Source organism: Syngnathus acus, chromosome 16 (genome assembly GCF_901709675.1).
Source record: "Syngnathus acus chromosome 16, fSynAcu1.2, whole genome shotgun sequence".
Lineage (NCBI taxonomy): Eukaryota > Metazoa > Chordata > Actinopteri > Syngnathiformes > Syngnathidae > Syngnathus > Syngnathus acus.
In genome coordinates this window covers 11,909,589-11,923,808 of record NC_051101.1, presented here as the reverse complement: position 1 = coordinate 11,923,808, position 14,220 = coordinate 11,909,589, and the positions used below count along the sequence as shown (strand labels likewise).

The window sequence follows — 14,220 nt, the reverse complement described above, 5'->3', positions numbered from 1 at the left end:
AAGTTAACTACATTTTATTTATTTGACCATAAACATCAGCTATTTCATCATCAGTGTCTCACATTTTGTGAAAAAAAAAACCGATTGTAGACATTTTAAGTTCCCAGAGTACTGTCATGCAATGTAACATTTTAACTTGACTTCCTTTTTTTAAGCATCTGAGCTTTAATTTTGAAATCTACGCACGGAACTCAACTGTTAGCGCTAAAGCTAACTTGCAACAAAGCATGCTAGTGCTAGCAAGGAAACGGTAAAACAAATGGTAGGTGCAACATTTTCCTTTTGCGACTTTAGCACAAGAGGGCACTGTTTTTAATACTTTTATGTCATCCTAACGTGAATTATGTCTTAGTAAACGTTGATTGAAAGAAACGGTTTCACTATTGATGCAAGGTTAACTTTGGTTGGTCCGTTGCTAAGTTGCGTCTCAATGACGTCAACGCGCGATAAAAGAGACAAATGGAGATCTAAGAGGATGAAAGAGCTTTTTGCACTTATATATATGTGGCAACTTCCAAACTTGATCAATTCAACAAAAAGCATCAGACCAGCAGAAACGCACGGAGCTCTCACGTTTTCAAGAATGGGAAATGTAACGTCTATCAAGTATGTATAAATATTTCCGAAACATTTATTTATTTTGACGCTATAAATATTAAAACGCTATAAAAAAATACAAAGTCAGAAATTTGTTGTATATGGTATACAATTAAATTACATTAAATGTGCAGAGGATGCTAAAAATTATTTTGTGGAAATTAATATAATTGCACTCTTTTTTTCCTAATATTGTCAGTTTGCTTTTTAAAGTATTTTCCCTTTCTAAAACTTTTTTTTGTGTGTGTCCATAGATGCTACTTCACCGAGGATTCCTTCAACCTGCTTGAAGAACTCCTCAAAACGACTTCTTTATCAGCGAGGGAGCAACGAATGGCCACTGCAGAGGTAAAAGATTTGGAAATGATATCTTAATACTTCAATCTATCAATAATATGTTTTCTCTTTGAATATACAGAAAATGTTCATGAGGCAGTTTGTGCTCCTGGCCATGGAAAACCGAGTCCCACCGTGCCTGTTGCCGAGAGACATGAAGGCGTGGTTGATGAAGAAAAGACAATTCCAGCAAGAGTGGGTGGAATATATACAATATTAAAACATATTTTCATTAATTCACCCAAAATGAATTAACTATTTGTGTAAATTTGATAGGTACAAGGAGATGGAAAAGAGTGTGGATCCCAGCACGCTTCAGATGATTCAAGTGGTAAGTCCTGAAAAGTTGAAAGAAAGTAAAACTAATGCAGATGCTGTAAATATTTTATCAAGTTATGTGGGGATAAAAAAGTCTGTAGATTCACTTTGTACATTAGAACTACTGAAAAAAAATAACTTGTGGATTAAAAAAATGGTGATGCCGTTTCCAGGCCTGGACAATAACACGGATCCTAAACTTGAATAAGCTTCAGACTGAAGTCTACATGGAACTAACGGAAGAGGCACGCCTATCGCGATTGCTCAATAGGAAGGTACGTCAATTATTTCCCGCCATGCAGCAATTCAGTGGCTTAACTATCTTTTTTTTGTCTTCCCTAGGTCACGCTTGAAGGCCTCCGAAAGTTCTGGATACTACTGCTGCCTCAAGCCGAACGAGACACCGAGGCTTTCCTCAGCCAACTTTGCAACAAGCTTCTGATGTTACTGAACAAGACCCAGATGACCATGGCAGAAAGACTAGATCTTTGCCCACTGTTCCACAGTGCTACTAGGTCCCTGGTGCTGCGTATCATAGAAATGGCTCTGAACAAGCTTCTGGAGGAGCTGGAGCCACCCGCCAAAGAGAAAACCATCAGCGGGACTTTGCCGCAAAGATCTGACAATGCCAGCAAGGCCATCGGCATGATGCTGGTCAACGCTCTGGGTCCGATCCCAGTCTTGCATCAATACGTGGCACAAGGTCAACTCTGCTGCTTCTGCGCTGCCGCCGCTTGTAACATAACCCAAAGCTTGTTCCAAAAGTTCGTTGAGGGCTCTGTAAACTACAACACCATGGACTATGATGGAACCTTAGTCACTGCACGAAACAGTGTCCTGAGTGCCATTGTGCAAATGGTCTACCTGAACGAAGAGTAAAACTCTTTATGCTTCTCCGCCGCTGTTTAACAGGGAAGAAGGAATTGATGGACTTGGAATTTATTAGATATTTTATATTCTCTTTCTTACTTTTTGTACATTTGTTTATTAGTCTTAATAAAATGGTTTGACATAAAATGACTCGTGTTTTTTAAATTTGTTGTCTTTAGATGATATTATTTTTTAGTGAAAATAGAACTATTGAAAACCAAAACAAAAATAAATAAAAGTGAAAAAAAAAACTAATAATTGAATTATTTAGTATATATATTTAAAACCAAAAATAAAAGTGAAAAAACATGTTTTATTATATTTGAAATAGATATTTATATTTTTAATCTATCCCCACATTTATTTTGCTATTTTAAAAATTAAATATTTTTGTATTATTTTTAGGTTTATTTTGTAATATATATTCTAATGTTTTTATTTCTATACATGATTTGAAATTAATTTTACATTTCTTAATATTTTTTATTTTCACTTATTTCTTTATTTTTAATTTTGTCCATTGTCATCTCGCAATGCAGAGAGGGCGTGTCCTAAGTGAGTCTCGGGTTCAACTATTAAAAGTCCATTATTAGATTTATCCAGGTGACATCATAGGAGTTTTCATCCTCATCTTTCTAAACTCACATTGTGCATCAGCAGTTATTAATTACACAGCAACGGGTGAGTTGACACGGGTCGATACGGAACGGCCCTTTGTCCACTTTTGGATATTTGTCTCCCACATCTCATTAAGGGAAGTTAAAGAGGAGGGCAATGAGAAGAGAGCGGGATAAGAGTGACAAGTCGAATATCACAATGTGTCCCATTTTTCCAAAAGAGAAAGAGTGTAAACAGTGTGTCAATAAAATGATTTATTTAAAAGAATACTTTAGTTTATCACAATAAGACAACAATCCGCGGGTCGTCAGTTAGCTTTTTCGACGGGGGGGGGGGGGGGGGGGGGGGGCTATTATCAGAGATGCAGAAATTGATACAATCCGTAAATAAATAATCAAAGCGACAAATTAGTCTCAAGCTGGACTGAGCGTGAGAAACGGAGATAAATCGAAAACATCAGACACTTAAACGCTTAATAAACAGAACCCCCGCAAAAATGGCTCCGGCAAACTCAAAGCTTATTATTGTAAAGAAAATGTTGGGTTGACTTCCCCTTTAAATATTAAGCACAATCTGTTCGGAGACAATAGCGAGTCATTTTAAAAGCACTTTTCCCCCCCATGGGGAATAATGCATAGAGAATTCATTTGTTCAAACAGGTAGCATTATAAAATCTTAATTAACTCTCCAGCCATGGCTTTCATGAAAAATGTCACATTCTTAAAGTAAGCCGCGATTCAAGTGCGGGTTGCACTCCATCGAGATACAAAATAACAAACATATTGTTTCGTAATCAATACTATGGTGGCCCCAAATTTCCTGTAAGATCTCACGAGTGCTGTCTAAGTGCATGACGACATATTGATGACATCATCATTCACAACACGTTTTTGTTCTGATTACCACAATAACTTTCCCTCCTAAATAATTTGGGGAAAAACAAACAATAAATATCTCTTTATATCCACATTAATGTTGCATATTTTGTTTGATAAGCTGTAATGATGATCCTCACTCACCATATCTTCATTTCCATGCCGTTCCTATTAAATTACTCCGGAAACGATAACAGGATATCAAATTAGACGGTTTATCACATTAGACTGCAGCTACTGTTTGTTCAGCCCTTATTGAAAGTGTTTTTACATTTGGCATAAATCTCTTTCGTGCTGTTGTAAATATATTCCGTCTGAAATGAGGGATTTACCCGACGAGCGAGCAAACATCTGCGGCCATAAATTGTCGTATGTTTGAATTAAGGCCTATTATAAATCGTGCGGGCAAAGTAATCACCCGCTGTGGGGGGGAGGGGGACCCCTGCTGTTCGGTCTGGGTCACGCACACAGTTCCGAGTAAACAACTGTCGCTTTTTCTCAGACTAATATCCCCATAAAGACTTAAGTCTTCAGGCTTGTTTATATAATACACTATAAATGTATGACGGTTGGATGATGACTCATACTTATGAGGCAGTCAGTCACAATTTTCAAAAAAGCTTTGCATCACGACTCACAGTGTGAAAGTGAAACGCCCCGTTTAAAAAAGATATATATATATATATATATATATTTTTTCCCCAATGGGCTGGGTCCTCGCAATCAGACATATTTGGAGCATTTTCTGATAAGACTGCCATGACTGAATGCGGCCATTTAATCAAAAGGCGCTTTGACAATTTCTTTTTTTTTTTTTTAGGTCTCAAAGGTGTCTACAGATTTTAGGTCAGTCCAAGCTGTTTTGAAACGATTTATGGTGTTGTCATGTTTTGAAACATTGTTATTTGGACAATGTTTAGAATTGCTATTTGGACAGTGGTGACCTGACTCCATTTTTCCTTTTTGCAAGCGTGACACAAGCGCTCGGGAGTGGCAGCAAATTCAATCCGACTCGCTTCAACTGCAGTTTGGCACATAGTAAACAATTTCTTTCAAAAAAAAAAGTTTAAAGTTGAGGTTTACTAGCCAACTAAATATAAGACAAAAGAGAAATCCAGAGGTATGAGCACATAGGCCACCACTGTACACGTCAATTTAGAAAAACCTTTCGGATTCTTTTCTTCTCTTCGTTCAATTGCCACATTACAAAATGATAAATAAAGATTCCGCTGAGCTAGACTTTTTGAATGACACCGCCTTGAAATATTTAGATGGACGTCGTTCCGTGTGAAAGAACACTCTCTCGCTTTGAGTACAAGTCAAAAGCTGCTTATTGCCATATTTTGCAATCCATGAAAACATAACTACTTTCCAGTTTCCCTTTTAAAAGTTGCAAAACACATCTCAGTCTATTAAGGTGAACTTACCCCACTTCGCCCCGACTTGAGTCGACTTGATCTCGATGCTCTCAGTGCATGATTTAAGAATTCACGAGATGTTTTGCAGATGTTTGGGAATGGCTCGTCTGTTGGATGGAAATGGAAATGTCCGTAAGCGTTCAGAAGAGGGCGGGGCTAAGCAGAGCCGAGGATTCTGCCGCGTAGTCAAGAGGTAACGATTTCTCTTGCTGGGTGTCTCCATCGCTGCGGTGCCTCAGCAGCTGGAAAATATTCTGCAAAGTCAGACGGGACTAGATCAGAAAAAGACTCGGTCAGGTTTGCTAATTGGGACTGAGGCAGGTTTAGCTTTACCTTGCCACACATACCATCGTGGGAGACGTTCTTGTTGTCGTTGTCCGTCGACTCCTCCTCCACCTGAGAATATTGAAAGAAGCTTTTTTTTTTCGGTCGACTCTACTGGAAAGCAGCTAAAAACGGAGCGCCTTTACCTCCTTTGTCCATTTTAGCTCGCAGAAAACTCTCTCGAAGCATTCGTGCATGTAGTTAAACTGGAAGGATAAACAAACTGAATCCACAAAATGATCCACTAAAAAAAAAAAAAAGAGCTTTGTCTTCTCACATAAGGCGTGAATATCTTGACCCAACGTGGTTTCTTCTCCCCTCGCGCGTACTCGAAGCAAAAGGCCATGCCTTCTTCGTCGGTGTCCCACCTCTGCATTTCGCTCCACTCGAAGGCAATCGTCTGGTTCTGAAAACAAATTGGAGTCCATTAGGACAAAGTATTAGAAGACAAAATATCTCAAAGTTAGAATCGGATATCACTTGGATTTTCTTTTTCTTTGGCATTCAGTTTATTTCTACATGTAAGGTGGAGTGGCACGCAAAAAAAAAAAAAAAGCAGTTGCCCTTGCCTCCATCGTCCCGTCCTCTGTGCAGGCGTGCAGCTTGAAGTGCTGAATGCTGATGGCGGCGATGACGTGGCCTTTGCGTCTGGAGTCGCACGCACAATGAGGGAACAAGATTTCATTGTAGCCCTCGCAGCCCCGCAACAAACTCAAATACTGTGAGGGGGGGAATGAGAGGGACAGCGCAGGTTAGTTTTTTTTGTATGATTTTGTTTTATACACTGCTGCCACAATTACTTATTTATTTATATTTATTTGTTTTTATTTATTTTAATTTATTTCTATGTATTTATATTTATTTATTTACCTTTTTTTTAAATGACATGCTAAATAATAAATGGCAATTTTTTTTTTAATGATATGCCAAGTGTTATAATGATTCAATGGTCACAACAGGAATATAGAACACTTATCTACTTCTATAAATTCGAAAAAAACCTGGATTGGAAAGCTACCGTAAAACTGTATATGAGAGACTAACCATGGGCATATTTTTCTGCTCCGCCACCTTCTGCAGCTGATAAGACTTCTGCTCTACTTTGATGAAACCTTTCTTTACATCCTCCAAGGCCTGTAAAAAAGACAAATCAAATTAAAGAGGGGAGGGAAATAAATGTCGCACCGTTGCAGCACACACAACACACAACACACACTTGGTGGAAGAAGTAGCAGACGGCAAGTTGGTTGTCATTGAGCAAGGTCTCCTCTTCGGTCGTGAAGAGCCATTTGCGCATGGTCAGGCAGGTTCCGGGAATGGCCGAGGTGTAGTTTTGCACGTACAGCTTGTGAGGGAACTCGTTGGGGGCAAGTTTACGCACTGAACAAAAAAAAGAGAGCATCTGAAGCAAGCCGACAAATTGAAAATAAAGTGGACAAATATGCCTCGAAAGAAAATCAAAACATGTCATGCACATTTTTTGGGGTCATATTGACTTAACGGTAAATTCATGTATGGAATAAAAGGGTGCTCAGTTACTCACCGAAGTTGTGGTTGATGACCTCAAACAGTGCAAAGTAGCTAGCCGTTATGCTGTCCATCCCAAGTTTCATGACCAACGCCTGAAAGACAAAAATCAGGGTCAAGGATAGGCTCTAATGATTATGTGATGTGATGAAAGATTTTTTTTTGGTACCTGGTACACTTGGTCAGTGGTAGAATTTTTGCGAACCCGCACAGTGGTTATGGTCTTATCAGGAACGGCTATTCTCAGGTCCACATCCCACATGCCGTTGTAATTCTAAATTATGAGAGGAAAAGACGTGCTGCAGTGCCACAAAACACACACACACACATTTTTCAGTCAATTCTTACTTCATCTGGCTCCGACAGGAACTCCTGCATGATGTCACTTTCGCCAATGACCCTCACAGAGCACACTACAGACAGACGGAACAAGAAGTGGTAGGATGGATCAATAAATATTATTGTACCTTATTATTGATGCTCTCAACTTTCTCCCTCCATACCTCTCTCCAGATATTCTTCCAGGCCTCTGCGTCGCGAATCCAGCTGCTGTTCGGACAGAGTAAAAGGCCACTTCCCGGGTAGCTTGGGGAAGGTGAAGTTAGCAAACTCTCTTTTCAGGTTTTGGTGAAGAATCACAAACTCTCGGTAGCGTTTTGAGCACAGCTGCCTTCCCGCCATGTAGACATTATAAACCTGGGTGGAAGAGAGCAGGTCAGACACTCGTGGAACAAACCTTGGAGTACTCGTGATCTTCCACTTGTGTACTCACCACAAACTTTTCCTGGTTGAGTTCAGTGTGTTTGTAGCTGGGCACGGAGATGGGGACGGCCTGCTTGTCGGAGTAATCGTAACAGGACAGGGCCGAGCCATCGTCGCCGACATCCAAACAGTCGGCTTCCTGAGGCGGGACTGAGAGCACGGTCAATAGCAGCTCCCTCTCTCCGGCCCGGATGAGGTCCACCACCTGCTTGTGCGTGGCGCCTTCGACATTCACTCGGTTACTAATCAAAGGAAGAAAGACAATACTTAAAGAATGTCAGCTAATTCATATTATTTACATGCAATTTTGCCAAAGCCCTGTATTGATGTTAGATCATTTCATTTAGCTGCTAACAGTTAGCCAGATGCCAAAATTAGCAACCTCTGCATTCTTTTCCGCTGGCTCCCACGTCACTCACCAGGCATGCCCCAAATTTTTAAAGTCACGTACATTGAAAGTCAAAGATAATGTCGTAAAAAAAAAAAATCTAATTTATTTTGATGACTAAATAATATGACATCTTAGTGCCACAAAAACATGGTTGAAGGTAGGAAACAAAAACAGCAGCCATAACTGAGTGGAGCATATGTTCATGCTAAAGCAGAAGCCAAACATATGTTTTAAATTAATTAAAACAATTCCCAAAGGGGCCTGATGGTATTTTATGTTGCTGAACAGCAGTGAAGCAAGATGCTGGATAGCAGAAGGCACATCCATTTGCACTAGTCAGCGAGAACACGGACCAACAGGAAATGCTTTCAGAGGAACTTGTGACTGACAGCTGATCTAGTGTCAGCTGTTGTTATGTAATGCGGCATGGATACGACAAATGAAGCCAGGATGTCGAATTAAGAGGCAGTAGTGAGAAAAAAGTGGTAAGTGCAAAGCACCAACTTGGCACCACTTCAATTCGCCGGTTTTATGACTCCATAAGCACCTCATGCAGTGACTTTTGGTCCTGCAACTTCAGCACTTTCCACAGTGTCATCAAGTCGGTCGTTTTCTCGCGTTTCCAGGGAATGATTTATGTTTGCAATTGCCTCGGATCACCTGTTACGAGATTTTTTTTTTGTCATTGAGGGGATTTCACTCTCTCTGCAAAACTGGAGGTGCAAAAAGGTATATTTTGGCAGGGATGTTCCAGACCACATTTTTCTCGAGTAGTCACGTATCGATACCACTATTACTTTTGATATATAAAATTTCTCCCAAAAAAAGACCTTAGATATTGAAAGAACTCGAGCATTGGGTAACACAAACATAGTGTACAAACAGTATTAGAGGAAAAAGGTGCATAACTTGATACAAGTATACGAACTTTGGCAATAGGAAATGTGTATTTTCAAACAATGTAACTAGATGAAAACCGTCCATAGGGGCAATGACGAAACCTGCCCACAAAATAACGGGGTCACCAAACTGCCAGGTTACAAAGCGGCATGCAGGAGCCAGCCAATGATTTGGCAACTTTGCCAGAGCAAAGCCAATCAGGGATAAGCGTTCCTGCCATTCTGCATACCTTTGACGCACACACACACACACACACACACACACACACACACACACACACACACACATACACAGATGATGCTCAAGTGGATGCTGCACACTCCTCACCATAGCAACAGAGCCTAACATCAGCTCCCAATCTCCACTGCACGGTGATTATTAGAAGACAAGTCACAATTAAATGATGCTGATGAGACTCAAGTGGCTTTGGTGGTGATAGGTACCATAAAAAGCAAGTATGAATGGGGAATAAGGGGGTGAGATAGAACTTGTGTGACAGGAATGTATAATGACCCCTGGCACAAACACGCCATTCACCAGCCCAGTCCAGCTTCAACACTGCCACTCGCTGTCTGTGGCATTGACTTTGTACACAAACAATAGGAGCACGCGTGTCCATAAGCACGAAAATCCACTTACACTTCCAGAATCCGGTCTCCTTTCGAAATACCGGCTCGTTCGGCGGCACCTCCCGGCAGGACGGCGCTGACGTGCTGCAGCGGGGCATACAGTTCTCCGTGAATACTCCGGAGTTGCCCTCCTTCACTAACTTGGCCCCGGACATTAAAACCATAGCCTGAATCTGACTTGACTATTCGGATGAGCCGTGGGCCCGACGTCACGGCGGTGCTGCGGCTCTGGAAGCCGCCGAAATCACCGCCGGCGGCGTCCGGCGTGATGTCGCCGCTCCGGGTACCGTTACACGCTGAATGCTGAGGCAGCGGTGGACAAAATACGTGCCCCTCGACATCCGACATTTGTTATAGCACTTGTGCCATCCGCCCCAGTTGGGAAAACGGCGAATAAGCGACGGATATTAGCTGAATAACAGCAAGCTAATCAGCTGCGCTAGCTAAACCATTAAACAGTCAGTGAGAGCGGAAAATGCCGAAAGACGCCGATGATTAACGTGACCGCGCCTCAGCGCGTTCACGCGAGCCGCATCAATGCTCGTTGTTATTTTAGCCGAATTAAGCGTGTTCTCTACCCTTTTTTGAACAAAAGCACATTAAAATAAATATTTTACGACTACGTCCCAAACATAAACATCACAAGACGTAAAAATACTGCAATTAAGACAATGTTAATTTACTACAATTGACTCGATGTACGTGAAATCTTGTCAGAAGAGTTGAACCTACTCTCAGGAGCCACGACGTATTTACAAATGTGGCGATAGTTTCCCTAAAATCTATACTGAAGTAAGAGCAAGGTTACTTTAATACCTAATGACAAACGTTCCTCTTTAAATATAATGAGAAACAAACGGGGAAATTCACTCACATTTTGACACGTTTCATTATTCAAAATCTCAACACTAGGTGGCAGCAGTGCAGTGGGTACACGTTCATCACCACGCAGTATAAATAGTCTAACCGCATTTTTCCCCACGCAAGACAGTCAACCAAATGGCTAAAACTGAGTAAATGAGTCCATTAGAATTCATGACATTTTATGAGAAGATTTAGAATCCTGTGTGCTTGTTAAAGCAAGCAACAACATATCAACTATAGTTTGGTGAAGGTGACAACAATGTAAGAAATGTTGCCATTAGAACACAAAACTCATTGAAGTCCAGAACGCCATCACCATTGGAATCCAGGCTGTCGAAGAACTCAGTCAGTTTGGTGTCAATCTGTAGAAAAGCAGCAATTTAAGTTAAATTTGGAATGTGAAGGAATTTAATCTTCTTCTATCTCTCACTCACCTGCATGCAGCACTCTTTACGAAGCATCAACGAGAAATCTGCTTTGGTCATAGTGTTTTTGTCCTCTGATCGCTCTGCATACTCTATAAATGTATCCTGGAGAATGCACATTGCCTCTATCACTCTTGGCTGTGCGCTTCCTGCCAACTTTGCCCGGACACTCATGCTGGCTCTGGAAGGAGAAAAATATATATTTGATGCTATTTAAAAAGAAACCTCCACTCACCAAACCTGTATGATCAGCTAACAATGTTCAAATGGCGTCGGCGAGAAGAAATGTCAACAGAAAATGGATACAGACCTTTTATACAACACTCGGCGACACACCCTTTTGCTTTCACTTTTTTGAGTTATGTGAGATGTGCTGGCATTTTTTGTTATTTGTAAGTGTGATCAGAAGCCTGAATTCAAAAAGCATATATAGTACAGTGGTGCATTAAAATGTAGGTTTAAAGCAGAACTCAAGTCCAATTTTAGGTTCTATTTACTCCCGCTAAATCTAAATATGCAATTCAGATTGATATTGAGTTTGTGCATCAAGAATTAAACAGATTACTGTATGTGTATTTATCCATCTCAAGGGGGCAGCCATTTTGTTAATACCCCATTGCAAACATCAAGTCTTGTCCCAATATCTCTGAAGATGTTTTGACATACAACAACTGTAGATGACATTTTTATTGACTTGTTCTTACTGGAAAACATGCTTCGAATTTTTTTTTCTCTCTTTATGAAGGGATGGGGTCATTTCCCCACTGACACACCTTCTTTGTCCCAAACTACAAGCAGTTCTTACAAACAATTTGGTGTTGGCAGTTGAATTGCTCAAACAGGTTTTTGAAGACACACCCAACAACACACCACTGACAATAACAGTTGGTTATGTACTGTACATTTAAGGGTTTGGAGTTACATAATAAAAATTTATGTACCATTTCACTGAAATAAAGTATTTTCATGTCAAGACTGGAATAATGTGGAAAATGTATTAAATAAAATGTCCTGGCAGAGAAGCAATGTACAAGTAAACAAATCGAGAATATATATATATATATATATGTATACCATAATAAACATACATACCTTTTTAAAATGTAGCATTCAACTTTTTACATATTTCTGCATGGATCCATTTTGGGTACTTCTTCAGTGATGAAGCAGTCATGCAATATTCCTGATTTGCCTTCGTGCATTTCCTTAAAGACCTTTTTTATGTCATGGTAACAGCCACAACAGAACTCAAACATGACCTGAGCTGACACGAAAATCACCTGACATGACGTCATATGACAGGGGCGGCACGACATCCGAAAATGACATGAGGCGATGTGACATGCATTGCACGCAAACTCCACAAGGGAGAGTCAAAACCAAGTTTTGAACTCCAAATTGAAGACCTCTGAGGCGGATTTATTAAAATAAAGAGACGCACAGCCACCATTAAGCTTCATTGTGTTTTATTGACTTGCGCTGACAGTGCTCAGCGACCGCCACGGCCGCCGCCGCCGCCGCCGCCGCCACCCTTGCCCCCGCGGCCGCCGCCGCCACCCTTGCCCCCGCGGCCGCCGCATTCGTCATCACTGCCACTGCAACTGCCACTGCCACTACCCCTTCTCCCTTTTCCTTTTCCTTTCTTGCCCCGTCTGCCTTTATTGCGACCTCTGCCAGCCTTTTTGCGCTGAGTTTTAATCATTTTGCCCATGCAATTGATGAACTCTTGGAAGTCGAGCTTGTCATCATTGTTCCTATCCAGCTCTGCAAAGACGTCATCAATATCGCATAGCTCGAGTTTCCCCTATGAAAACACAAAACAGGCCACTTTATATAAAGAAAACAAAAATCAAATTCAATTCTGTTATGTGGATAAGTTTACTATTTTATCACTTACTTCATAATCAGGGGAGTTGATTTCACTGGTTACCAGTGCTTTGAACTGTTCTCTGCTCAAACAGTCAGTTTCCTCACAGGAGAACTCCTCAAAGAGATCCACAAATTTATCAATGCAATTTTGTATGTCACACATGGCTGCTTCGGATGGGTAAACAATCTGGTTCAGGAGAGAAAAATAAAAAAACTGGAGTTAGGATCATCTAAAGTTGCAGAATGGGCTAGAAAATAATCTTAAATATGCACAAGTGCACACAATGTTTTTATATCAACAGATCTAATCGTGCAGATAACATATATCACAAGGTCCATCAGTACTTACCAGATGTTCTTCTCTTGTTTTCCAACGAAGCAAGTTTGAGAATGAAGTGAATGCCTTGTATAAATAAAGAAATGCCCCAATGACTAATCACACTTTTTGCCGCCCTCCACATTGACAGGTTTTACTGGTTTGGTAGCGTTCGTGCAGTCACTGAAGATGTTGCTATTTGTGAAAAACTGTCAAACACTCCAAAACAAACAAGTTGAAAAAGGTTGTACAAATGTTTTTGTTGCATACATAAACAGGGATATTTTGCAATTTTCTTTTCAATTATTTTTTGTGTTGTTAGTAAGTAAAGTGAGCAGAAAGGGCTGACACAATTCACATTCTGACACATGACTGAAAAGACCTATGCAACATTTCAATTTATTTTATTTTTGTTCATTATTTTATTTTTATTTATTTAAAAAACATTTTTTATTCCCTTTTAAGCCTTTTTTGGCCCTTGCTCACTACGGTGATTTAGCTTTCCGCATTACAGATACCAGTCAAAACAAATCACGCCACATTATGTTTACTTGTCCCATTAAACAACATTACCATGACGACCTGTCAACATGCCTGCATGACTAACCATTCATATTCCCTATAGTAAACATTTCTTGGTGAGAATTGTTTTCATCTGAGTACAAATTTAAATGAATCGGCCCCGAATTGTTTTTCATTTGTGTATGAATCGAAATCGAAATTGCTTTTTAATTGTTTTTCATGTCAGCATTTCATTTGTATATCCAGCAAAAAAAATGTTCTCTTTCAAATAATATAAAGCTGTGGACTTACAGGCTCACGGTTTTAACTTGCAAAGCCGTCTGATCCATGAGGGCCTGAGTCCTGCACGTTTTCTGGGTCTCCCTGCTGGAACACACCTGATTCAAATGAGTTGCGCAACCCTGCCTTAGAGCTAGCATTGCTAGCATTCACATTTAGCTAGCGCTAGTTAATTGGCACTGGAATGAAAAGTCTGAAATTCTTTGAGACATTAAAAAAAAAAAGCTTGAGAATCACTGGAATAAAGAGACAGGACCGTAAAAGTCTTTTTAAAAAATTTATTTTATTTATTTTGTCTTATTCCTGCCATGAAAAGTAGCATACAGAAAAAAACCCCAAATGTGTACTTTATTTATTTTTCTGATTATTTGACAGTTGTT

The 14,220-nt window shown here is 40.2% G+C and overlaps 3 protein-coding genes across 9 annotated transcripts; 1 reads left to right on the top strand and 2 right to left on the bottom strand.

The window, feature by feature from the left end:
• The first annotated feature begins 184 nt into the window (after positions 1–184).
• LOC119136210 lies at positions 185–2,338 on the top strand. Of its 2 annotated transcripts, none has more exons than XM_037274536.1 (6): positions 185–606; positions 852–945; positions 1,016–1,128; positions 1,210–1,264; positions 1,425–1,526; positions 1,594–2,338. In XM_037274536.1, the coding sequence occupies exons 1-6, from the start codon at positions 431–433 to the stop codon at positions 2,128–2,130; spliced, it is 1,077 nt and encodes a 358-aa protein (XP_037130431.1). In that variant the 5' UTR covers positions 185–430; the 3' UTR covers positions 2,131–2,338. The 2 variants fall into 2 exon arrangements, with proteins under 2 accessions (XP_037130431.1, XP_037130432.1); XM_037274537.1 differs by having other exon boundaries at positions 191–262.
• A 633-nt stretch (positions 2,339–2,971) lies between these two features.
• Positions 2,972–13,223, bottom strand: snx27b (sorting nexin 27b). Of its 6 annotated transcripts, none has more exons than XM_037274368.1 (17): positions 13,073–13,223; positions 12,752–12,910; positions 11,947–12,658; positions 10,864–11,035; positions 9,576–10,791; positions 7,656–7,887; positions 7,387–7,579; positions 7,232–7,296; positions 7,053–7,157; positions 6,900–6,978; positions 6,573–6,736; positions 6,401–6,490; positions 5,926–6,075; positions 5,634–5,762; positions 5,501–5,562; positions 5,366–5,423; positions 2,972–5,286 (listed from the first exon to the last, which is right to left on the bottom strand). In XM_037274368.1, exons 5-17 carry the CDS (start codon positions 9,911–9,913, stop codon positions 5,173–5,175), a joined length of 1,779 nt encoding a protein of 592 aa, XP_037130263.1. In that variant the 5' UTR covers positions 9,914–10,791; positions 10,864–11,035; positions 11,947–12,658; positions 12,752–12,910; positions 13,073–13,223; the 3' UTR covers positions 2,972–5,172. The 6 variants fall into 6 exon arrangements, with proteins under 6 accessions (XP_037130263.1, XP_037130265.1, XP_037130260.1 ...); XM_037274370.1 differs by having other exon boundaries at positions 5,380–5,423; XM_037274365.1 differs by having other exon boundaries at positions 5,366–5,428; positions 5,503–5,562.
• LOC119135828 (H/ACA ribonucleoprotein complex subunit 1-like) lies at positions 12,344–12,886 on the bottom strand. The gene is made up of 2 exons (XM_037273779.1): positions 12,752–12,886; positions 12,344–12,658 (listed from the first exon to the last, which is right to left on the bottom strand). Exons 1-2 carry the CDS (start codon positions 12,884–12,886, stop codon positions 12,344–12,346), a joined length of 450 nt encoding a protein of 149 aa, XP_037129674.1.
• Positions 13,224–14,220: the final 997 nt, after the last annotated feature.

Coding starts and splice junctions, on each gene's coding strand:
- snx27b (XM_037274365.1), bottom strand. CDS start 9,913: ATGTCGGATGTCGAGGGGCACGTATTTTGTCCACCGCTGCCTCAGCAT. Junction 7,297..7,386: donor GGAAGAATATCTGGAGAGAG/GTATGGAGGGAG, acceptor GTCTGTCTGTAG/TGTGCTCTGTGAGGGTCATT. Junction 5,429..5,502: donor AGCTAAAATGGACAAAGGAG/GTAAAGGCGCTC, acceptor CAATATTCTCAG/GTGGAGGAGGAGTCGACGGA.
- LOC119135828 (XM_037273779.1), bottom strand. CDS start 12,886: ATGTGTGACATACAAAATTGCATTGATAAATTTGTGGATCTCTTTGAG. Junction 12,659..12,751: donor TCAACTCCCCTGATTATGAA/GTAAGTGATAAA, acceptor GTGTTTTCATAG/GGGAAACTCGAGCTATGCGA.
- LOC119136210 (XM_037274536.1), top strand. CDS start 431: ATGACGTCAACGCGCGATAAAAGAGACAAATGGAGATCTAAGAGGATG. Junction 607..851: donor GGAAATGTAACGTCTATCAA/GTATGTATAAAT, acceptor GTGTGTCCATAG/ATGCTACTTCACCGAGGATT. Junction 1,265..1,424: donor CGCTTCAGATGATTCAAGTG/GTAAGTCCTGAA, acceptor TGCCGTTTCCAG/GCCTGGACAATAACACGGAT.